This window comes from Anomaloglossus baeobatrachus, chromosome 10, assembly GCF_048569485.1.
Source record: "Anomaloglossus baeobatrachus isolate aAnoBae1 chromosome 10, aAnoBae1.hap1, whole genome shotgun sequence".
In the NCBI taxonomy this organism is placed as follows: Eukaryota; Metazoa; Chordata; class Amphibia; order Anura; family Aromobatidae; genus Anomaloglossus; species Anomaloglossus baeobatrachus.
The window spans coordinates 15,402,262-15,428,091 of record NC_134362.1 but is presented as its reverse complement, the minus strand read 5'-3'; the positions used below and the strand labels follow the sequence as shown (position 1 = coordinate 15,428,091).

The following is a 25,830-nucleotide window of genomic DNA, read 5'->3' as shown; positions in this document are numbered from 1 at the left end:
TGAACACAGCATATACCGTAGCACGGCGAAGAGAGGAAATAGAACAGATCTGTGTATGCTGTGTTCACATTTTCTAATACCTGGGTACAATCTCGAGACCTTGCTCATCACAGACATCTACCAACGATGGCCATTCTGAACCCCTGACATACTCGAAAATGCAACCCGGTCGCCAAACCTATCCCTTTAAGACAGCAGCGGCCCACATAATGGCCTCCGATACGAACTACAGCTCCCAGAATGCTGAGCCACAAATCTCTCCTAACCCCCACCCCCGCCCAGACGAGCTTAATAGTAGTAATCACTTGCTTTGCCGTTCAGTTCCAAATGCCAATTCCAAACCATTCCACTTTTTTTTAGTTGATTCCCACATATTTGCTAAAAAAAAAAAAAAAAAAAAAAAAAGACCCAAAGTGCTTTAAAATGGAATGGTTTTAGAATAGAACACAAAAATATTAGTCTGTGGATTAAATTCCTATTTTAGGCTTGGGGGTAGGGGTGGAAATCGGGGGCCCTTTGTGGGCCAATGCCAGTTTTTGGATTTTAAATAAATAAACAAAAAAAAAAGAAGGACAACATTGAGAGGCAGCTACAAAAATACCAACAGATTATAAAAAATAATATATTACCATCACGATCTCTTAATAAAAGAGTAAAATAGAGGCAAAGAAAACAAAGGCTTGCCATAAAAAAAAAAAAAAAAAAAAAAAGTCCAGCAAAAAACAAAAAAACAAAAACCAAAAACTGGCATCCTTACAAGCCGTAGACACAGGCAATCCACAAGGCCATACAATAATGATTAACATAGTAATGCACTATACTAACATATACTATAGTATGGGTTACATAAACCATTTATAAAGTGAAGAGGATAGAACTAAAAAAAGAGGGAAAATAAAATAACACAAAGGAAGAATATAAAGTGACTACATGCAATAGCAAGCAGATTATAGAGACGCTGAGAGCGTAAAAAGCAGGTGATAGAAATAAAATAATCTAACAAAATAAACCTCTTCTACAATAGAAATGGCCGCATACACATAGGGAACCAAAATTTTTTTTTTCTTTTTTTTTAGTACCTCCTCTGGAGACATTTGTCTTGTGTTAATGTCTATCTTTACAACATACAGACATGAACACATAGAATATAAAACTAGCTGATTATAAAAATTCTCTTTTTTTCTAGCACAAACCCCAACGTCGGCCTATGCGAATACTATTTTCTCTTTTTGTTTGTTTTTCCTTTTTAGAAGAATTTTTTCTCTTTTTTTATCGGGGGGTATTATTGTAGGTCACAAGTATATTAGGGGGGAGAAAAAAAGTTAATATTTCTTCCCGAAGATATATGTCAATAGGATTGGCTCTTTTTCATGAGGATTTTGGGCGAAGTTCATTCCCGTGAGACGTATCCAAACCTCAAGTTCTGTTTCCAAAAAGTCAAAAAAATTTTTTTTTCCTTTAAAACTAATCTTGTCCCCCCTCAGCATCCATCATCAGATGTTCACATCCCTGACATCGGTTGGGGTGCAGGAAAGGTCTGTTTCGTCTACGACGGATTTCGTGTCTGATGGGCTATTGATCTGTTGGGACGCTTGACGCAAACTGGATTCGAGGAGCAGCTCGATCTGTTCTTGGCAAGCCCGCAAACAGTCCTAGAAAAGGGAAAGAGAAGAAACCATTAGTATCCATTGTTACACCCCCCCCAAAAAAAAGTGGTTGACGCGATCATACCTACTCTAAATTCGCTACTGATAAAGTTAGAAACCAAATCAATATGGGCCCCAATAGAAAACCGGTCCTGTTACCGTTCGGAGCAAATCACAGGTCAAGATTACATTTCCTTATCCCCGTCCCACTGCGGCCAATTTTTGTTTTTTCCTCCCCTCTTTCTAAGGATATGGTCACACAGATCATCTAAAGATGCAGAGTTTCCCCCCCCCTCCCCTCTGTCCCCCCAAAAAAGTTTACAAAAAACATGCACCCGCGGCAAAAACACAATAAGAGATGCACTGTGTGAACATAGCCTTAGAGTAATAACTAGAGATGAGTGAACCCGAGGTTGGTACCAAACACAGACAACAAAAAACAAAAAAAAACAAAAACCAGTTTGGGTGCTTTACGTATGAACCACACTTGCGCGCATCGCTGTGTTGGGGTATGCTTAGTGATCAGCCCAGTGTGAGCCACTTGCAGTGATTGAACGGCTCGCCCATTTGCCCCACCGGGGTTCAGGTTGAAGTCCCGAACTGAACTTTTTGAAAATCATGGCTGCACCCGCCGAACCGAACTTCCTTGGATTTGCCAAGTTCTAGTAACTTTTTTTTTTCTGCCCACAACAACAAAATATATATTTGTTGTGTTCCTATTGTCAATGGAGCAAGGTCCGTGTGTCTTAAAACCCGGATGTGGTGGAGAGAGGATCACAGGAGACAGAGCTGTGCTGGGGCCAATGTGGCGGTGGCCATCCTGAAAATGCCAGCTGCGTGGGGTTCAAATAATGGCGCCCGGACACTGTGCGTGCGCAGATGGAGCTCTTGGCTCAAGATCTCATCTGTGCATGCGCCGCCTCGTCGCAATTGATCTCCCAGCAGCAAACTTAAGGAAAATGGCGCTCGGAGGTAGCGCATGCACAGATGAGATCTTGGCTCGACATTGAGCTATATCTGCTCAATCTGCGTAGTTGCCTACCTCACAGCATCTGGGACACCCGCCGCATCACCATTCTCAACCACTGCCCCTGCCTTCTGTGACCCCGCTCCACCACTGCGGCCATCTCCTCCTAACAATAAGACACCACTGGATTGTAAGGCGAACACCTTTTTTAAATTTTTCCTCTAAATTTGGGGAGGCTTCTAAACCGAAAAATACGGTGTGTGTCTTATGTGTGCGTGTGTCTTATGTGTGCGTGTGTCTTATGTGTGCGTGTGTCTTATGTGTGCGTGTGTCTTATGTGTGCGTGTGTCTTATGTGTGCGTGTGTCTTGTGTGTGCGTGTGTCTTGTGTGTGCGTGTGTCTTGTGTGTGCGTGTGTCTTATGTGTGCGTGTGTCTTATGTGTGCGTGTGTCTTATGTGTGCGTGTGTCTTATGTGTGCGTGTGTCTTATGTGTGCGTGTGTCTTATGTGTGCGTGTGTCTTATGTGTGCGTGTGTCTTATGTGTGCGTGTGTCTTATGTGTGCGTGTGTCTTGTGTGTGCGTGTGTCTTGTGTGTGCGTGTGTCTTGTGTGTGCGTGTGTCTTGTGTGTGCGTGTGTCTTGTGTGTGCGTGTGTCTTGTGTGTGCGTGTGTCTTGTGTGTGCGTGTGTCTTGTGTGTGCGTGTGTCTTGTGTGTGCGTGTGTCTTGTGTGTGCGTGTGTCTTGTGTGTGCGTGTGTCTTGTGTGTGCGTGTGTCTTGTGTGTGCGTGTGTCTTGTGTGTGCGTGTGTCTTGTGTGTGCGTGTGTCTTGTGTGTGCGTGTGTCTTGTGTGTGCGTGTGTCTTATGTGTGCGTGTGTCTTATGTGTGCGTGTGTCTTATGTGTGCGTGTGTCTTATGTGTGCGTGTGTCTTATGTGTGCGTGTGTCTTATGTGTGCGTGTGTCATGTGTGCGTGTGTCATGTGTGTAAGTGGAAGGGGGGGGGGGGGTCCTAAATTTTTAGATTATTTTTTCCAACATTCTCTTCATAAGTTCTATGAAACCCTGACTGGACTTTGCAGGAGGGGGGCCCAAGATGGCGGTGAGAGTGGCCTTCTGAGAGCCCTACTCCTCCCTATATAAAAACTTCCTGCATTCGTTAGCTTCTAGGATGGCCTCTGTGGTCACGTGGCCGCCTCCACAAAGGTTTACAGCAGAGGAACCCAAGTCACAGCTAGGCTCCAATTGGTTGCTATGGGCAACAATGTCCATTTTAAAATTTGGACCATAGTGATAAATGAAGGCCCTAGATTTAGTAATTTAGTCCCAGTTATCGAGGACGGAATTTGTTTATTGAGTCTACAATGTAGCGAGGGTCCCTGAACTCCGGCCTACACTATACATATACTCAATTGAAGGGGCGTCTTTATAAACAATATTAATAAAGTTTATTGATGACAGAACAGTGGGGCAGATTTATTATTACTGTGTTGCCCATAGCAACTTTCATTTTACCAGAAATGTAAACTGTGCTGTGATTGGGCGCTATGGGCTGCAGACTGGTCCTGTCAAACTTTATTTAAAAAGCACAAACAAATCGAAATATAAAAGTCCATCTTTTTGGGTAGTTTTCTACTGATAATATTTAACTGTCCCTTAGAAAGTTGTAACAGGTGTAATCTTGTCCATCACTGAATGATAATGTTCTGGACAGCCCCTTTAATTGTGCATGGGTCTGCCGAACGCTGTAACTTTACTGTACAGTTACATTTTTCACAAGAAAAACCATTATAATAAATAACGTTTTTGGATTCATATTTTGCAGGAATATAATACCAAAAACAGCCATGTCCGGACCAAGAACATAACTCCAATAGGTGCCCTTTAATAATCTAAGGCTACAGTGGCTGATAACAGAGAACACTGCAGTACTCATCGTCCTGGGTAGTTAAACATGGGGTACTGATCTCACCACACCGTCCTAATAAACCCGTGACATGTGTGCAGCCCCCACATGAGAGGACTCTGCGGTCAGATGGAAATTGCCGAAGGCAGGGAAACAACAGGCGCTTACTTTACCCTTTGCGAATTTCTGCCAAAAAATTTTCTGCTTCACTACTCAGATTTTCATTGCCCACGATGTGCTCAACCCTAAAACCCTCTGTAGATTAATTACAAACACTGAAAAAAAAAAAAAAAATAACTGGTCCTGCCTAATTACTTCTATGGCCGGAACATTCTATGCCAATAAAGGGACAGTGGATAAGGCCGAAAAGTCAGGACAAAAACAGCAGAGATAGAAAGTGGACAGGGATCATATTGACATGTGACGGCAGTATGGCACCCTCACTACTCGCTCATCTACAAAGGCTGGTGTACCCAGGGCCCTCACTACTCGCTCATCTACAAGGGCTGGTGTCCCCGAGGCCCTCACTACTCGCTCATCTACAAGGGCTGGTGTACCCGGGGCCCTCACTACTCGCTCATCTACAAGGGCTGGTGTCCCCGGGGCCCTCACTACTCGCTCATCTACAAGGGCTGGTGTCCCCGGGGCCCTCACTACTCGCTCATCTACAAGGGCTGGTGTCCCCGGGGCCCTCACTACTCGCTCATCTACAAGGGCTGGTGTCCCCGGGGCCCTCACTACTCGCTCATCTACAAGGGCTGGTGTCCCCGGGGCCCTCACTACTCGCTCATCTACAAGGGCTGGTGTCCCCGAGGCCCTCACTACTCGCTCATCTACAAGGGCTGGTGTACCCGGGGCCCTCACTACTCGCTCATCTACAAGGGCTGGTGTACCCGGGGCCCTCACTACTCGCTCATCTACAAGGGCTGGTGTACCCGGGGCCCTCACTACTCGCTCATCTACAAGGGCTGGTGTACCCGGGGCCCTCACTACTCGCTCATCTACAAGGGCTGGTGTACCCGGGGCCCTCACTACTCGCTCATCTACAAGGGCTGGTGTACCCGGGGCCCTCACTACTCGCACATCTATAAGGGCTGGTGTACCTGGGGGCCATGGTGCCTGCAGGCCCACTCTGCAACACCCGCTCTAAAAAGATACGGGGGGGTTCAAAAACTAAGCAACTGCTGGGATCGGAACAAGCTCTGATCGCAGCAGTTCAACACCTTAGATGCCGTGGTCAACAGTGACTGCGGCATTTAATGAGTTTGGAAATTGAGGAAGGTGTCTCTTCCTACCCTCATAAGGTCTACCGTATTTTTCGGACCATTAGACGCACTTTTGTTCCCCCAAATGTTGGGGGAAAGTGGCGGGTGCGTCTAATGGTCTGTATGTAGGGCATGGCTGCGGGGAATGAGGGTGCTGCGGGTCATCGGGGCACGAACAGGCAGCAGCAGCGCCTGCCGTGACCACGTGGGCCCGCTCATTACATATGCACGCCCATCCTCCCGCCCATCTCTCAGCGCTGACAGGTGGGCGGGGTGATGAGCGGGGACGCGCGCGAAGTAAACAGCCAGCCGTGATCACCCCTGGCAACTACAGCCAGGAGTGATCATGTGCGGCTGTATTCACTGCTCCCCGCGCATCATCAGCGCGGGGTGCAGTGAATCAGTGCACATTACTCACCGTTCCCCGCAGCACCGCGATGTCCTCCTGATTGCCGGCCGCGCTGTGTAGAGACTAACGGGGCTCACAGCGATGACGTCATCGCTGTGCGCACGTGTCCACACAGCATCGCCGGCACAGACAGAAGGAGATCGCGGTGCAGCAGGGAGCGTGGCCGGCTCCACACAGCGCTGCCGGCACAGACGGAGGAGGAGCGACGCTGCGTGGAGCGAGGAAAGGTGAATATAAATGTTTATTTTATTTTTTTATGTGTGTTCCGCAGGATGATGGGGCACATGTGAGCAGGATGATGGGGCACATGTGAGCAGGATGATGGGGCACATGTGAGCAGGATGATGGGGCACATGTGAGCAGGATGATGGGGCACATGTGAGCAGGATGATGGGGCACATGTGAGCAGGATGATGGGGCACATGTGAGCAGGATGATGGGGCACATGTGAGCAGGATGATGGGGGACATGTGAGCAGGATGATGGGGGACATGTGAGCAGGATGATGGGGGACATGTGAGCAGGATGAGGGACACACATATACACATACAAAAATAAATATAAGGATGGGGATTATATACAAGGCAGGAGAATCATTACCAGGATGGGGTACCTTACTAGAGAATTTGGGGACATTACCCCCATAATAGTGTGTCAGCAGCAGATCCTCGCCCCATAAGTGTGTCATGAACACATTTTTTGCTTAAAATTTTATTTTCCTATTTTCCTTCTCTAAAACCAGGGTGCGTCTTATGGTCCGGTGCGTCTTATAGTCCGAAAAATACGGTACATGAATGTGTAGTGCTAATGCTATGGCAGCCATGGGGGCTACTGCCATGTCTGTACACACGTGAAGCCTCATTGGCAATCTAAAGTCTAAAAATGTCACAAATAGTCATTTTTCAATCACAGTCTCCAAACAATCTGGAATACGAATAAGCCAAATAGACCCCAAAACAGTAATGATAAAATCTAAAGCTCGTACCTAGAAACAAACCCATTATAAGGAGAATTAATAAGTTATAGATCTTGGAAGGTGAGAACAAGAATGGGACAGTGACAGTGGGACGGTGTCATCCGGGGGCCCGCATGCACCTAGACTCGGTCTCAGGAGGTTATTTTTAACACTTGCTATTGTAAGCAGTCCGCAAATGGGTCTAAATGGATGTTTACCAAGGACAGGGAACGAGAACGCCGCGTGAGCGACCTAATGTGGAAAAATTACTGCAATTCCTAGAAAGTAAGGGGAAGATTCTGTTTTCCAGCTGAAACGCTTATTGATAGGTTGGGGGGGGGTATTGATTAAAGGGAACCTAATCAGCAGGCCTATGTGTATCCATGTCTGAAGTCAAAGGGAACTGGTCAGGTCCAATATGCACCTAGAACCACGAGCAGTTCTGGGTGCATATAGCTAATCCCTGCCTAACCGTCTCTGTATACACTAGAATAGAGAAACATCTTTAGTAAAAGTATTTGTAAAGATCCTTTATGATATGCTAATAAGGCCAGGGACTAGTCACACGAGGCCGGTTGTACGCTTCCTGGCTTCAGAGAGGTCTAGAGCGATGACCGGATGTACTGGGGACTTCTGATCATGGGCACTGACACTAAACCCTTCTGAAGCGGTGACAGACACAGGTACGCACGTCACCACTGAGGACGATGGGCAATGGGCACGAAATAGCAGGTTAACACACCCCTATGGGCTTGCTAACATGCTAAGAAGGCGGACTAGTCAGGGGAACGAACGCCCTTGCGACTAGTCCCCACGCTCATTAGCATATCCTAAAGGATATTTAGAAATACTTTTTTTAAAGATCTCTTTATCTATGCTACTATATACAGGGACAGTTAGGGAGGGATTAGCAATATGCACCCAGAACTGCTCATGGGTCTGGGTGCATATTGGACCTGACAAGTTCACTTGAACTCCAGACATGGAGGTAGATGGGCCCACACTGATTTGTGCCCTAAGGGCGGAGGAAAAAACCCCAAAGAGGTGGCCAAGTGCGGGAAATCAGGCCAAGAAATGGGGTGTAGAAGGCGAAACATCCACCAGGTCCCATTGGAGGCCTATTTTCATCTCTAGATTGAAGTCTTTTTTGCACACCTATGAGTTGGCTACCAGTAGAGGGGGAATGGCAGAAAGCCCCCTGATGCCGCGCTGCTCCAGTTAAATTTAACATATTTTGTTTCTGAATGGATAAGTGGTGCCAAAAGTGGCTTACAGCCGCTTAAAAGGGAACCTGTCAGCAGAAATTTTGCCCTAAACCTAAAAGTTTCCCCTTCTGCAGCTCCTGGGCTGATTCTAGAAAGGTTCCTATAGTTATTCTGCCCCTTTTAGATCAAAATAAATAGTTTATAAAGTGGTACCTTTAAGTTTGAAAATCTTGTTAATTCTACCACAGGGGCGGGCTGTCTGTTGTCCGTTACTGTCCCTCCTGACGCTTTAGGCCGTCCCCCAACGCTCATTGACATACCTCAGGACGCCGCCCAGTGCATCCGAGGTCTCGCGAATGCGCCGTGCCACTGTAGCGGGACTGTGCACAGTGGGACCGCTGGTGACGTTGCGCTGGCACGAGATTATGGGCGGCGCTGTGATTTTCTTCAGCAAGCTCCTGCCCATAATCTCGTGCCCGCGCTTTCCCCCTCTGCCTCCACCGTTCTGCGCATGCCCTGGCCAGATGACCCAACGTCACCTCTTTCCCATCTAGCCCTGGAGCAGGAAATAGATGGGAGGAGCGGAGCAGGACACCACCGATCATCTAGTCATCTAGCAGAGGGGAAAGCGCGGGCACGAGATTATGGGCGGGAGCTTGCTGAAGAAAATCACAGCGCCGCCCATAATCTCGTGCCTGCGCAACGTCACCAGCGGTCACACTGTGCACAGTCCCGCTACAGTGGCACGGCGCATGCGCGAAACCTCGGACGCACTGGGCGGCGTCCTGAGGTATGTAAATGAGCGTTGGGGGACGGCCTAAAGCGGCAGGAGGGACAGTAACGGACAACAGACAGCCCGCCCCCGTGTACAATTAACAAGATTTTCAAACTGAAAAGGTAGCACTTTATAAACTTTATTTTGATCTAAAAGGGGGCAGAATAACTATAGGAACCTTGCTAGAATCAGCCCAGGAGCTGCCGAAGGGGAAACTTAGGTTTAGGGCAAAATTTCTGCCGACAGGTTCCCTTTAATATACGTCTAAACTGACTAATAATAGCATCGACTGCATGTGAACGGGTTTTTCCATCGGTCAACGACTACAGCCCTCTTAGCCTCCTTCCCTTACAAGTCAATGAAGCACATCAATTATGGCTACCAATATGTCAGAACGGCAGCCCCTGCGAACTACATGAACGTAGCTGGTCTGAAGCGCCGAACATCTACACATTTGGGGTGGACTTACCGGGTCACATTTGATGACTTGTGCTAAGAATAGAGTGAGGCGTTGAGAAGAGAAGACGCTGTCTGTGTTCCCCAAATTTAAACCCTGTATGGCGGCCGCTACGCTCCCCGCTGCAATCATGGAAGGGGGGTTGGAAATAAACTTTACATCTGCAATAAAAAGAGAAAAAAAAACAAAAAAAAAAAAAAAAAAAAAAACACAAATTAGTTAAAAAGTTGCAAAAAGTTTAAAAGTTTACAAAAGAATATTAAAAAAAAAAATGTTTTTTTCCCCTTCATCAATCATAAAATCAATTCTGCAATAACCAGCATAGCCTATGGGCAAGTGGGGGGCGCCACTTATAGAAAGAAATAAAAAGACAAAAGGTCTTCTAGCCTAATCCTGGCTACGTCAATCATCGACAGTACTGATAAAGACTTTTATTCAAGAGGTTATTGGTAAGGTGCCCGCCAAAGAACCTCTGGCAGATGTCAAATTGTCTACTAATAGCCTAATCCAGCGCTCGCACCCCTGCCGGTGCCCCCTGCTCCGGGTACAGTAGAAGTCATGTAATACAATTGAGTCACTTTTGCTTCCCCGACACAAAAGAATCAGCTCTGTGCGGCTTTTCAATGTGACCTGGTAACGCTCTCGCCTCTCCCGGGCGCAGAGCAGCCGCCGCTTCCAGGATTAAGGACCTGAATTGTTTCTGGGCTTTCGCAAAGTGACAGCAAGCGGTTAGTAATAAATATCTGGACGCCTTCACAAGCCGGCAATGGCCTATTCCGACTAAGATTGCACCTTTAGAAAGGCTTTGTGGTGGCCCGAGCTGCCAGTCACTGGCCGTCATCCATCACGACAACAGAGGCTTAATGAAATGTGCCAGAGCTAAGTGCCGGGGGTCCCAACACAGGCGGCACTCGGCTCCATTCTGCTGTGACACAATGGTGCCGGGATACTGGGACCCCGTCCAAGCTGCATTGCTGTAGGTCTATACAAAACCGGTCTCGTGTTTCCTGAAGAGGCCGGGCTGCCCTATTCAGCCGCCTCGCCATTCTCTGAGGAATTGTCCGCAGTTTTAAAGCTTTTCTAACTCGTTTCAGGCAACAGATTGCAAGTAGAAAATCACTTATAACGTCGTCAGAAGAGCTCACGATTAGTGAAGGGCGAGCGTGCGCGTCGTCAGAAGAGCTCACGATTAGTGAAGGGCGAGCGTGCACGTCGTCAGAAGAGCGAGCGTGCGCATCGTCAGAAGATCTCACGGTTAGTGATGGGCGAGCGTGCACGTCGTCAGAAGAGCTCACGATTAGTGAAGGGCGAGCGTGCGCGTCGTCAGAAGAGCTCACGATTAGCGATGGGCGAGCGTGCGCGTCGTCAGAAGAGCTCACGATTAGCGATGGGCGAGCGTGCGCGTCGTCAGAAGAGCTCACGATTAGTGATGGGCGAGCGTGCGCGTCGTCAGAAGAGCTCACGATTAGCGATGGGCGAGCGTGCGCGTCGTCAGAAGAGCTCACGATTAGTGATGGGCGAGCGTGCGCGTCGTCAGAAGAGCTTACAATTAGCGATGGGCGAGCGTGCGCGTCGTCAGAAGAGCTTACAATTAGCGATGGGCGAGCGTGCGCGTCGTCAGAAGAGCTCACGATTAGCGATGGGCGAGCGTGCGCGTCATCAGAAGAGCTCACGATTAGTGATGGGTGAGCGTGCACGTCGTCAGAAGAGCTCACGATTAGTGAAGGGCGAGCGTGCACGTCGTCAGAAGAGCGAGCGTGCGCATCGTCAGAAGAGCTCACGGTTAGTGATGGGCGAGCGTGCGCATCGTCAGAAGAGCTCACGGTTAGTGATGGGCGAGCGTGCGCATCGTCAGAAGAGCTCACAGTTGGTGATGGGCGAGCGTGCACATCGTCAGAAGAGCTCACAGTTGGTGATGGGCGAGCGTGCACATCGTCAGAAGAGCTCACAGTTAGTGATGGGCGAGTGTGCGCGTCGTCAGAAGAGCTCACAGTTAGTGAAGGGCGAGCGTGCGCGTCATCAGAAGAGCTCACAGTTAGTGATGGGCGAGTGTGCGCGTCGTCAGAAGAGCTCACAGTTAGTGAAGGGCGAGCGTGCGCGTCATCAGAAGAGCTCACGATTAATGATGGGCCAGCGTGCGCGTCGTCAGAAGAGCTCATGATTAGTGATGGGCGAGCCTGCTCGCCACAGGTCACTACTCGATTAAGGGCGCTCTAACACATGCGGCTTTTCGCCGGTTTGCCGGTTCCAGCGCACGCCAGTACAGTGGCAGCGCTGTAACTTCCGGGTCACATGCTCCGGTCACATGACAGCATGTGACCGGAGCTTGTCGCGCTGCCACTGTACTGTATACACTGTACTGGCGAAAAGCCGGATGTGTGAGAGCGCCCTAGGCCTCAGAGTTTGAAAATGCTCAATTTTCCCGTTGACGTCCATTATTCGCGTTGGGGCAGCCCGATACTCGATAGACAAGCACGCTCGCCCACCACTACGCACAATGCATCCCAACCCACCAATAATCCAGCCTTGACACCAGAAAGAACCAGTGGATATAAGCGGCGCCGGATTGCCCCCACTTATCCCATCAAATTCCACCTCTTCTACACATTCTGCAAATCACACAGTCCCGGGACACCCAGGAACCGCTCTGAGGCGGGGGGAGGGGGGGGTGCGCAGCCGAAAAGGCCCATCCAGCACTGAACTGTTTGCAAAGTCATTTCTGGAGTTTGTTTTAGGAACCTGCTCTGAAAAACGAGCTGTTGACACAAAGCACCGACAGCGCCTCTCCATGTCAGCTCCTGTTTATTTACTGTTCCTATAAGTCCTGTGATAAAATAATGAACTGCAGGCTTCATTAATCACAGCGCGCCCATCACCTACCGAGAGTGGAGGAGGGGGGACGTCACCGCACCGCCGCCAATGCCTCTCATCCATTCTTATTTGATGCACAAATCTGGGCGCCTCCAGGAAGTCGCCCTCTATACAGCAAGCCGGTCCTTACAGTCCACCACCATCTAAACAGATCATGCACCATCTAAGGCTACTTTCACACATCCGGTTTGAGCACTGCGGCTCAATCCGGCTGTGAAAACTATGCAACGGATGCGGCGAAAACACCGCATCCTTTGCATAAGTTTTTACATGCGGCCCGTCCGGTTTTTTCCGGTTGCGGCATGCTACCGAGCATGCGCAGTGAAAAAAAACCGCATGCGGCGAGCGGATGCGTTTTTTTCCGCATCGCATCCGGCCTCCATAGGTATGCATTGAAAAATGCGCCGCAGCAGCCGGATGCGGCGCGATGCAGTGTTTTTTGCCGGAGCAAAAAAACGTTGCAGGGAACGTTCGATCCGGCCGCGGCATCGGCTAAATCTAACGTATGCGGCAAAAACCGGACCGAACGCAAGCCCATGCGGCACAATACGGCACTAATGTAAGTCTATGCAAAAAAAAACGCAACCGGCGTTACAAAAGCCGGTTGCAGTTTTTCTGCAGAACGCCGTATTGTGCCGCAGAGCAAAAATCCGGATGTGTGAAAGTAGCCTTAGATGCTCCTTTTAGGAAACTCATGCACCATCCGAGAGGCCGAGGGACAATCTGAGAAAGACGTGCACCATCTGAGACGCTCACGCTCCAAGAAATCCATGCACTAGCGGAAAAGTTCACTTGAAGAAACATCTTCAGAAGTTCTGTTTGAGAAGCTGATGCACCTTCTAAGGCGTTCATATTAATAAGCTGATAATCCAAAGAGCTCATGGACCATCCAAGATGCTCATGGACCACCTAAGAAGCTCTTTTTGGAAAGATCATAAACCATCCAGGAGACGAATGCACCTTCTGAACCAATTCATGCACCATGTGAGAAGTTCACTTGAAGATACTCATGCTCCATCTAAGAAATGTACCCTATTTTTCGTTGTATAAGACGCACAAAGTTAAAAGACGCACCCCAAATTTGAAGGCGGAAAATAGGAAAGAAAACTTTTACTGTTAAAATGAGGGTCAGTCTTATAATCCTAGTGCCTTTGATATTAGCTCACCGGGGGTGAGGGGGGGTGAGCAGCTCAGGAAGGTCACAAGAGGCAGGGCAGGCAATGCTGCGGGCTCAGAGGAGGGAGTGTCGCGGCGCAAGAGGGTCAGTGTGCGGCAGCGGAAGGTCGGCAATACTGCAAAATCGGAGGAGGGAGTGTCGCGGCTCAAGAAGGTCGGCAATACTGCAGGTTCAGAGGAGGAAGGGTCGCGGCTCAAGAGGGTCAGTGTGCGGCAGCGGAAGGTTGGCGATACTGCAGGTTCAGAGGAGGAAGGGTCGCGGCTCAAGAGGGTCAGTGTGCAGCAGCGGAAGGTCGGCGATACTGCAGGCTCGGAGGAGGAACGGTCGCGGCTCTAGAGGGTCAGTATGCAGCAGCGGAAGGTCGGCGATACTGCAGGCTCGGAGGAGGAACGGTCGCGGCTCTAGAGGGTCAGTGTGCAGCAGCGGAAGGTCGGTGATACTGCAGGCTCGGAGGAGGAACGGTCGCGGCTCTAGAGGGTCAGTGTGCGGCAGCGGAAGGTCGGCAATACTGCAGGCTCGGAGGAGGAAGGGTCGTGGCTCAAGAGGGTCAGTGTGCAGCAGCGGAAGGTCGGTGATACTGCAGGCTCGGAGGAGGAACGGTCGCGGCTCTAGAGGGTCAGTATGCAGCAGCGGAAGGTCGGCAATACTGCAGGCTCGGAGGAGGAAGGGTCGCGGCTCAACAGGGTAAGTCTGCGGCAGCGGAAGGTCGGCTACACTGCGGGATCGTGGGGTGTTGTGACGGTGAGCACCATTGATCTGCAGGCAGACTGCGGGCCGAATCGCCGGAGGACTTCAAGCTAATGGCCACTGAGGCGGCAGGTGCACAGATTGACTTCAAGAAAAGTCATGTGCTGCCTCCACGGCCATTTTCTTGAAGTCCATCTCATCAACCGCGGGCGATTCAAGGCAGTCAGTCACAGATCAATGGTGCCCGCCGCTGTGACACCCCACATTATCACCGACCCTGCGATACCACTGCTGTCCCGGTAAGCCATATTCAGTTTGTACGATGAACCCACATTTTTCCCACGGTTTTGGGAGAAAAAAAAAAAAAAATTTGTCTTACAAACTGGAAAATCTGATATGTACAATTTATTTTAGGAAGCCGACACACCATTGATATTACATAACTATGATGTGCAGCCTACGCATAATAAGGACTGATCGGGGTTGTCCACCCCAGGGTCAAACCTTTGGCAGGCGCTGCAGTTTGCTGAATCCTAACAGTATGTAACGCAGGCATTTGCTTGGATTTGGCGCCGGTTGCACGTTCCAGCAGTCGTCACGTGATTTGTATACTTGTAGCCACGTGCCAGCTGGAGTCTCAGTCGCGTCTCAAAAATGGAATTTTTTTGATGCAGCAGATTTTGAGCGGAGAAGCGGAACAAACTATAAAAACGGGGCGCTACCGTTAGGACTCGGCAAACTGCAGCGCCTGCCAAAGATTAGGCCAGGGATGGACGTCTTACTGAGAGACCCCTGAAAAATCAGTCCATTTGCTTTCCTATGGGCCTGCAAGACATTTTTTTTTTTTTTTTTTTTACACCATTGTTCTCTTTTATATTCAATCTGATCTCCGAGGGTCTCGCTACGGAAAACCCAGTGGGATTACAAGCAGACATCAATGGGCGTCCATTACATCCAATGGACACCTGGGGTCCATCATATCCAAGGGGGGCTGTGGACATTGCATCCCATAACTGGCAACTCATGGGATATAAAAAGACAAAAACTGAGTCTCTGTGTGTGTGTGAGATATATATATATATATATATATATATATATATATATATATATATAGATAGATAGATAGATAGATAGATAGATAGATAGATAGATTTATCTATCTATCAGGCAGCACGTCTAGGCGGTATAATTTATTATTTTTTTTTTTACATTCAGAATGAAATGATCCGGGCCGATGCCACTAATTTCAGCATATTAATCACGGGGGCCCCGGCCCTGCAATCGGAGTGTGTCAGCATTGTCAGACTCCATTGCTTCATCTTGCGCTATTGAAATCTCAGAAACAAGAGGGAAGCGGCGAGATGAATTGAACCTGACACGGGCACAAAAGAGAAGGGGCCGCCGCACATCCCCGGCAGCCCATCTGAGACTTCATCCAAAAAGAATAAACAAGTTCAGCGCCAATAAAGAAAAAAGAGTGCCAGCCACCATGAAGGGACACAAAGCAGCGCCCAGGCTGTGCAACGCCAAGGGCGGGGGAGGAGGAGGAAGGGGGGAGTGGAGGGGATTCCCATTTTACAGAGTACCCCCCACTCCTCCCCTGCACCAACTCCTGTAAAAGGAGCCATTCCATCCGTCTGAGAGCAATGAATGAAAATCCTTTCATGCAGCCAAATCAAACTCGAGGACATCAATCATGGCGAGAAGAGGCAACAGGCGGGAAAAGGCCTCATAACTCAACGTGAAGGTGCGCGCTGCTGCATGCCGCTTCCCGCGTTTGTTTAGACAGCGCACAATCACTGGCCCTTTATTGTACAAGACCCGCGACTCAAAGAAAGGAGCAAGATTCTACATTTTAGTGGCACATGCCAAAAAGAATAAGCACGGGAAGACAGGGAAACAAGGAAGAACGCAATGGAGAGAGAGATAGGCGGAAGAACGCAATGGAGAGAGAGAGAGATAGGCGGAAGAACGCAATGGAGAGAGAGAGAGAGATAGGCGGAAGAACGCAATGGAGAGAGAGAGAGAGAGAGATAGGCGGAAGAAAGCAATGGAGAGAGAGATAGGCGGAAGAAAGCAATGGAGAGAGAGAGAGAGAGAGAGATAGGCGGAAGAACGCAATGGAGAGAGAGAGAGAGAGAGAGATAGGCGGAAGAACGCAATGGAGAGAGAGAGAGAGAGAGATAGGCGGAAGAACGCAATGGAGAGAGAGAGAGAGAGAGATAGGCGGAAGAACGCAATGGAGAGAGAGAGAGAGAGAGATAGGCGGAAGAACGCAATGGAGAGAGAGAGAGAGAGAGAGGCGGAAGAACGCAATGGAGAGAGAGAGAGAGAGAGATAGGCGGAAGAAAGCAATGGAGAGAGAGATAGGCGGAAGAAAGCAATGGAGAGAGAGAGAGAGAGAGATAGGCGGAAGAACGCAATGGAGAGAGAGAGAGAGAGAGAGATAGGCGGAAGAACGCAATGGAGAGAGAGAGAGAGAGAGATAGGCGGAAGAACGCAATGGAGAGAGAGATAGGCGGAAGAAAGCAATGGAGAGGGAGAGATAGGCGGAAGAAAGCAATGGAGAGACATAGGCGGAAGAAAAAGAAAGAAAGAAAGAAAGAAAGGAATAGATGGATGGATAGAAGGAAGAAATGAATGAGTGAATGGATTGGATAGAAGGAAGAAATGAATGAGTGAATGTTTTGGATAGATGATAGGAAGAAAGGAATGGATATATAGGAGGAAGGAAGGAAGGAAGGAAGGAAGGAAGGAAATGAATAGATAAAAAGGATAAAAAAGGAATGGATGGATAGATGGAAGGAAGGAATGGATGGATAGATGGAAGGAAGGAATGGATGGATAGATGGAAGGAAGGAATGGATGGATAGATGGAAGGAAGGAATGGATGGATAGATGGAAGGAAGGAATGGATGGATAGATGGAAGGAAGGAATGGATGGATAGATGGAAGGAAGGAATGGATGGATAGATGGAAGGAAGGAATGGATGGATAGATGGAAGGAAGGAATGGATGGATAGATGGAAGGAAGGAATGGATGGATAGATGGAAGGAAGGAATGGATGGATAGATGGAAGGAAGGAATGGATGGATAGATGGAAGGAAGGAATGGATGGATAGATGGAAGGAAGGAATGGATGGATAGATGGAAGGAAGGAATGGATGGATAGATGAAAGGAAGGAATGGATGGATAGATGGAAGGAAGGAAGGGATGGATAGATGGAAGGAAGGAAGGGATGGATAGATGGAAGGAAGGAATGGATGGATAGATGGAAGGAAGGAATGGATGGATAGATGGAAGGAAGGAATGGATGGATAGATGGAAGGAAGGAATGGATGGATAGATGGAAGGAAGGAATGGATGGATAGATGGAAGGAAGGAATGGATAGATAGATGGAAGGAAGGAATGGATAGATAGATGGAAGGAAGGAATGGATAGATAGATGGAAGGAAGGAATGGATAGAACAAATGAATGAATGGCTACCTAAAAGGAAGAAAGCAGTGGATAGATGGAAGGATAGATAACACAAGCCTTTTCTTCTGCTCATTCTTATACAAACTTTAGACCTCATTACCGATCATACACACGATAGAAACACCGCACATTCTGTGCACAGAGCAGCTGCCGCGTCGCAGCTTGAGCAAAGAAACATCAAATTTCCATATTCTTATCCATAATGTGACAATTACTCCGCCTCTTTGGCTATTGCAGGACTATAACTCCCAGCATACAGCTTTCAGGGCGAGCGCACGCCTATGCGTTAGGAGATTCTGCTGGGAGTTGTAGTCCTGAGCAGCTTTGCTGTATGTTATGAGCCTCAGATTGTGCAGGGAATGATGACGCCGCATGCGCCATAGCCTGAAACAACAGGGAAACAGATCAAAGTGCCGGAGTCTTAACAAGCCGAGCCGGCAACCTTTGAACCGAGTGTGCATTCAGCAGGTTCACTGGTCACAAAACAGGTCACCCTGGCCGCCGAGGCTGGAGAACACACAGCAGGGCTCTAGGGCAATGCCATGAAGGGCTGCAGCACCTCGGGGGTTAACCAAAACATACATGATCTGCAGCGCGCTTCATTGGGCTCATCGGTCCCTCCTGTGAGTGACAGGCTTGTTTGGCTCCGTGGAGAACGCCAAAGAGTGTTTTGTGACATTCCCAAAAAGAAGGAAGGTTGGGGGGGGGGGGGGGGGGGGAATAATGTGCAACCAGTTTAACACCGCTCATAAATCATTAAAAGGATCCCAATGAGGCGAGCTATGCCGATTATGTGCCTCACGTGCCTCCTAATAGGGGTCAAGTTGATGGTGATAACATGGAAGCCGGTTACAAAGTACCACGATCCGCCAGCAAATGTAACAAGCCCTGCATATGGATACAGCTCTTAAAGGGGCAGTGCCGGTAATAAAAGTGAGGTCTAGTGTAGGACACATTTGCAGTCTTGAGTGATCCGGGCCCATCTGAGGTCAGGCCGGCCATTATCTCAGGGCACCCCACGGGCTCTGTATGCGGTGTGCACATGTGAGGCGCTACCCCACCCCCAAAACGTGCCTCCAGCACACAGCACAAAGCAGGAGCTGTGCGCCTGGCGGAGATGTCAGTGGCAGACGTCAGCAGCGGGTGTCAGTTTCATCAGCGCGGTCAGGAGTGTGCGGCGGCTGCACAGTCCCCGGCCGCTGACCATTAGCGCTCAATGATATGCTTGGCTACAATGCCGCCTTATTTATCAAATACGCATCCAGATGGCAAAACAAAAAAACGGTGCCGCAAGCGCCGGCGGAACAATAGGACGCAGCGGAGGCGCCCACTGCATGCACAGTTGGCTCTGCTACATCAAACATTACATTTACACCAATTATTGTGCAAAAGTTTTGCTCCTTAACTTACCTTTTTCCAGCACATTTTTTTTTTTAACCCCTTATAGTCAGTAATCCACAATACAACCTGACGGGGTGTAAAACGTGCAATGGGGTTTTTTTTTTTTTTAGTGTGGGAGTGGGAGCATCAGCAATTCCAGAACATGCCTTTTATAACACCCGTACCTGTAGCACAGAGAGCCACAAAAGTCTGGGCGTGTTTGCGGATGATCTGCTTGGTGTCGTCAGTCAGTGGCATTTTGTAAAGAAAGTGTTCAATAAAGTCATGAGGCGTCACGGAGGCCATGTCCCACTTCAGCTTGTTGAGAATTAGCAGCTCCATGATCTGTGAAGGGGGGGGGGGGGGAAGGAATAAAAAAAAAAAAAAAAAAAGGGGTTGACAGAGAGAAAAAAAAAAGTTACAATAAAGTACAGATATAGCATGCAAAAAATTGCTGCTGCAAAACTACAACTCCCAGCATGCAAATGGCCTGCGCTATAAATACAGTGATGCAATTGCAGCATGCATCCACTAGGGGGCGCCACATCCACATGGACTGGTGGCAGCATGCGGTGGCAGCTGGTCTAGAAGAGTTACATTGTTCACCAGCTCATAGCAAATTGCATTATATGTTCCTTTTTTTATTTCCCCACTTTTGCACGAGGCAACGTGACCGGTGACCTAGAAAGGATTCTCTCTTTCTACAGCGCAAAAAAAAAAAAAACCTCTCCCAATAATTGCACAAATAGCTCCTAAGACATAAGCACAGCCTGTTATGTACAGTAAACAGGAAATTACCAGTAACTCCTCCGGCCTGATGGAATTATCTGTGTAAATACAGAGTTTCTCCGCAGTTAAAGGGATGGTCTCCTTCATTTTGGACGCCAGGAACATGCAGGTCGCCCCCAGCAGCTGTAATCGGTTTTTCTTTAGCGGCTCCACAGAAAGAAATCTGTCCATATAGTTCATGGCCAGTGGGAAAACTTCCTCTTCACACTTTTGTTCTTCACAGACCTAGTGGGGTAGTGGGGGGAGGGGGGGCATTGGTTAGAATGGGACTGGCATCATGCACATGATAAAAAAAAAAAAAAACAACTATTGCATGTAGCAGAGCTGAGCGGTTATTGTGCAAAGAGAAGAGCACTCAGCTCTGCTACATGCACCAAAAAAGTGTAGCAACAAGAAGAGCACACTCAGCTCTGCTACATGCACCAAAAGAGCACAGCAACAAGAGAAGCATGCTCAGCTCTGCTACATCCACCCAAAAGAGCGCAGCAATGAGAAGAGCATGCTCAGCTCTACTACAGCCACCAAAAAAGTGTAGCAATGAGAAGAGCACGCTTAGCTCTGCTACATCCACCAAAAAAGTGTAGCAATGAGAAGAGCATGCTCAGCTCTGCTACATGCACCAAAAAAGTGTAGCAATGAGAAGAGCATGCTCAGCTCTGCTACATGCACCCAAGAGTGCTGCAACGAGAATAACACGCTCAGCTCTGCTACATGCACCAAAAAAGTGTAGCAATGAGAAGAGCATGCTCAGCTCTGCTACATGCACCCAAGAGTGCCGCAACGAGAATAACACGCTCAGCTCTGCTACATGCACCAAAAGAGCACGCTCAGCTCTGCTACATGCACCCAAGAGTGCAGCAACTAAAGAAGCACGCTCAGCTCTGCTACATGCACCAAAAAAGTGTAGCAACGAGAAGAGCACGCTCAACTCTGCTACATGCACCCAAGACTGCAGCAACTAAAGAAGCACGCTCAGCTCTGCTAACATCCACCAAAAAAAAGTAGCAACGAGAAGAGCACGCTCAGCTCTGCTACATGTACCCAAAAGAGTGCAGCAATGAGAGAAGCACGCTCAGCTCTGCTACATCCACTGAGAAGAGCGCACACAGCTCTGCTACATGCACTGAAAGAGCAGATATAATGCAAACAATATTATGCAAAAACCTACAGCACTTCCCTCCAGGATCGCAGGGGTTAATGCAATCACTTTGGAAAGTTCTAGGCAACTTTTTTGCTCTCTTCATTGGGCAGTAGATATTTTTTTTTTATTTTTTTTGGAGGGGAATAAAATATTAAATCCTAATTCATCAGTAGATAAACGTGGCCCCATGCACCTGAAGAAGGGCAGAGGTGACCCCGGGAAGGAGCCCTGCAAAACCGGCGCAGCATTAGTACAGGGGGCCCCCGGGGGAGATAGGAGCCCCCCGGGGGAGATAGGAGCCCCCCGGGGGAGATAGGAGCCCCCCGGGGGAGATAGGAGCCCCCCGGGGGAGATAGGAGCCCCCCGGGGGAGATAGGAGCCCCCCGGGGGAGATAGGAGCCCCCCGGAGCATGCAGGAGCCCCCCAGGAGCAGACCCCCGGGAGCAGCCCCCGGAGCACGCACCTCCAGCATCCAGGTGGCCACGATCTTCCGCATGGAGGGCAGGATCTCCCGCTGCACACACTTGAAGTAGGTGACGGAGGGGCCGCCGGTCTCCTCGGCTTTCAGCATGGTCTGCAGCACCCGCTCCGTCAGCAGGTTCCGGTCCACATGGGCCCTCCGGATCGTGTCCACCTCACAGCACAGCAGCTCCATGTCTCCGGTGCCGCTGCGTGTGACTGAGCCCTTCCTGCAGCAGCCTCTGCCCCGGACCACAGCGAAGAGGGAATGAGAGAAAGAGAAAGACGAGCAGGGGCCTGGCCGAGCTTAAACATGGCCCAGGGCCTCCTCCTCCCCAACAATGATGATGCCGGGGGAGGGCCTGAGGGAGAGGAGGAAGACCACTAGTGGGAGACACAGCATCTGCAGCCGAGCCTGCACCCTGTATATACACTGCACCCTGTATACTGTGCACCCTGCCTGTATATACACTGCACCCTGTATATACACACTGTATACTGTGCACCCTGTATATACACACTGTATACTGTGCACCCTGTATATACACACTGTATACTGTGCACCCTGTATATACCGTGCACCCTGTATACTGTGCACCCTGTATATACCGTGCACCCTGTATATACACACTGTATACTGTGCACCCTGTATACTGTGCACCCTGTATATACCGTACACCCTGTATACTGTGCACCCTGTATATACCGTGCACCCTGTATATACCGTGCACCCTGTATATACACACTGTATACTGTGCACCCTGTATACTGTGCACCCTGCCTGTATATACCGTGCACCCTGTATACTGTGCACCCTGTATATACCGTGCACCCTGTATATACACTGCACCCTGTATACTGTGCACCCTGCCTGTATATACTGTGCACCCTGTATATACCGTGCACCCTGTATATACACACTGTATACTGTGCACCCTGTATATACACTGCACCCTGTATATACTGTGCACCCTGTATATACCGTGCACCCTGTATACTGCACCCTGCCTGTATATACACTGCACCCTGTATATACACTGCACCCTGTATACTGTGCACCCTGCCTGTATATACTGTGCACCCTGTATATACCGTGCACCCTGTATATACACACTGTATACTGTGCACCCTGTATATACCGTGCACCCTGTATATACACACTGTATACTGTGCACCCTGTATATACCGTGCACCCTGTATATACACACTGTATACTGTGCACCCTGTATATACACTGCACCCTGTATACTGTGCACCCTGCCTGTATATACACTGCACCCTGTATACTGTGCACCCTGTATATACCGTGCACCCTGTATACCGTGCACCCTGTATACCGTGCACCCTGTACACTGCACCCTGCCTGTATATACACTGCACCCTGTATACTGTGCACCCTGTATATACACACTGTATACTGTGCACCCTGTATATACACACTGTATACTGTGCACCCTGTATATACCGTGCACCCTGTATATACACACTGTATACTGTGCACCCTGCCTGTATATACACTGCACCCTGTATACTGTGCACCCTGCCTGTATATACACTGCACCCTGTATACTGTGCACCCTGCCTGTATATACACTGCACCCTGTATACTGTGCACCCTGCCTGTATATACACTGCACCCTGTATACTGTGCACCCTGCCTGTATATACACTGCACCCTGTATACTGTGCACCCTGCCTGTATATACACTGCACCCTGTATACTGTGCACCCTGCCTGTATATACACTGCACCCTGTATACTGTGCACCCTGCCTGTATATACACTGCATCCTGTATACTGTGCACCCTGCCTGTATATACACTGCACCCTGTATACTGTGCACCCTGTATACTGTGCACCCTGCCTGTATATACACTGCACCCTGTATACTGTGCACCCTGCCTGTATATACACTGCATCCTGTATACTGTGCACCCTGCCTGTATATACACTGCACCCTGTATACTGTGCACCCTGCCTGTATATACACTGCACCCTGTATACTGTGCACCCTGCCTGTATATACACTGCACCCTGTATACTGTGCACCCTGCCTGTATATACACTGCACCCTGTATACTGTGCACCCTGCCTGTATATACACTGCATCCTGTATACTGTGCACCCTGCCTGTATATACACTGCACCCTGTATACTGTGCACCCTGCCTGTATATACACTGCACCCTGTATACTGTGCACCCTGCCTGTATATACACTGCATCCTGTATACTGTGCACCCTGTACACTGCACCCTGTATACTGTGCACCCTGTATACTGTGCACCCTCTATACTGTGCACCCTGTATATACCATGCACCCTGCCTGTATATACACTGCACCCTGTATACTGTGCACCCTGCCTGTATATACACTGCACCCTGTATACTGTGCACCCTGCCTGTATATACACTGCACCCTGTATACTGTGCACCCTGCCTGTATATACACTGCACCCTGTATACTGTGCACCCTGCCTGTATATACACTGCATCCTGTATACTGTGCACCCTGCCTGTATATACACTGCACCCTGTATACTGTGCACCCTGCCTGTATATACACTGCACCCTGTATACTGTGCACCCTGCCTGTATATACACTGCACCCTGTATACTGTGCACCCTGCCTGTATATACACTGCATCCTGTATACTGTGCACCCTGCCTGTATATACACTGCACCCTGTATACTGTGCACCCTGCCTGTATATACACTGCACCCTGTATACTGTGCACCCTGCCTGTATATACACTGCATCCTGTATACTGTGCACCCTGCCTGTATATACACTGCACCCTGTATACTGTGCACCCTGCCTGTATATACACTGCATCCTGTATACTGTGCACCCTGTACACTGCACCCTGTATACTGTGCACCCTGTATACTGTGCACCCTCTATACTGTGCACCCTGTATATACTGTGCACCCTGTATATACTGTGCACCCTCTATACTGTGCACCCTGTACACTGCACCCTGCCTGTATATATACTGCACCCTGTACACTGCACCCTGTATACTGTGCACCCTCTATACTGTGCACCCTGTATATACTGTGCACCCTCTATACTGTGCACCCTGTATATACTGTGCACCCTGTATATACTGTGCACCCTGTATATACTGTGCACCCTGTATACTGTGCACCCTGTATATACCGTGCACCCTGTATATACACCCTGTATACCGTGCACCCTGTATACCGTGCACCCTGTATACTGTGCACCCTGTACACTGCACCCTGCCTGTATATACTGTGCACCCTGTATACTGTGCACCCTGTATACTGTGCACCCTGTATACTGTGCACCCTGCCTGTATATACACTGCACCCTGTATACTGTGCACCCTGTATACTGCACCCTGTACACTGCACCCTGCCTGTATATACACTGCACCCTGTATATACTGTGCACCCTGTATATACTGTGCATCCTGTATATACACACTGTATACTGTGCACCCTGTATACTGTGCACCCTGTATACTGTGCACCCTGTACACTGCACCCTGCCTGTATATACACTGTGCACCCTGTATACTGTGCACCCTGTACACTGCACCCTGCACCCTGCCTGTATATACACTGCACCCTGTATATACCGTGCACCCTGTATACCGTGCACCCTGTACACTGCACCCTGCCTGTATATACACTGCACCCTGTATACTGTGCACCCTGTATACTGTGCACCCTGTACACTGCACCCTGTATACTGTGCACCCTGTATACCCTGTGCACCCTGTATATACTGTGCACCCTGTATACCGTGCACCCTGTATATACTGTGCACCCTGTATATACTGTGCACCCTGTACACTTTACCCTGTATATACACCCTGTATATACTGTGCACCCTGTATACTGTGCACCCTGTACACTGCACCCTGTATATACACCCTGTACACTGCACCCTGTATACTGTGCACCCTGTATATACACCCTGTACACTGCATCCTGTATACTGTGCACCCTGTATACTGTGCACCCTGTACACTGCACCCTGTACACTGCACCCTGCCTGTATATACACTGCACCCTGTATACTGTGCACCCTGTACACTGCACCCTGTATACTGTGCACCCTGTATACCGTGCACCCTGTATATACTGTGCACCCTGTATATACACACTGTATACCGTGCACCCTGTATACTGTGCACCCTGCCTGTATATACACTGTGCACCCTGTATATGCACACTGTATACTGTGCACCCTGCCTGTATATACAGTGTGCACCCTGTATACTGTGCATCCT

At 49.1% G+C, this 25,830-nt stretch overlaps 1 protein-coding gene across 1 annotated transcript; it reads right to left on the bottom strand.

Annotated features, from left to right (window-relative positions):
• Window positions 1-693: 693 nt before the first annotated feature.
• Window positions 694-21,809, bottom strand: CCND1 (cyclin D1). The gene is made up of 5 exons (XM_075326993.1): window positions 21,571-21,809; window positions 19,976-20,191; window positions 19,363-19,522; window positions 9,594-9,742; window positions 694-1,652 (listed from the first exon to the last, which is right to left on the bottom strand). The coding sequence occupies exons 1-5, from the start codon at window positions 21,760-21,762 to the stop codon at window positions 1,494-1,496; spliced, it is 876 nt and encodes a 291-aa protein (XP_075183108.1). The 5' UTR covers window positions 21,763-21,809; the 3' UTR covers window positions 694-1,493.
• Between the last annotated feature and the right edge of the window lie 4,021 nt (window positions 21,810-25,830).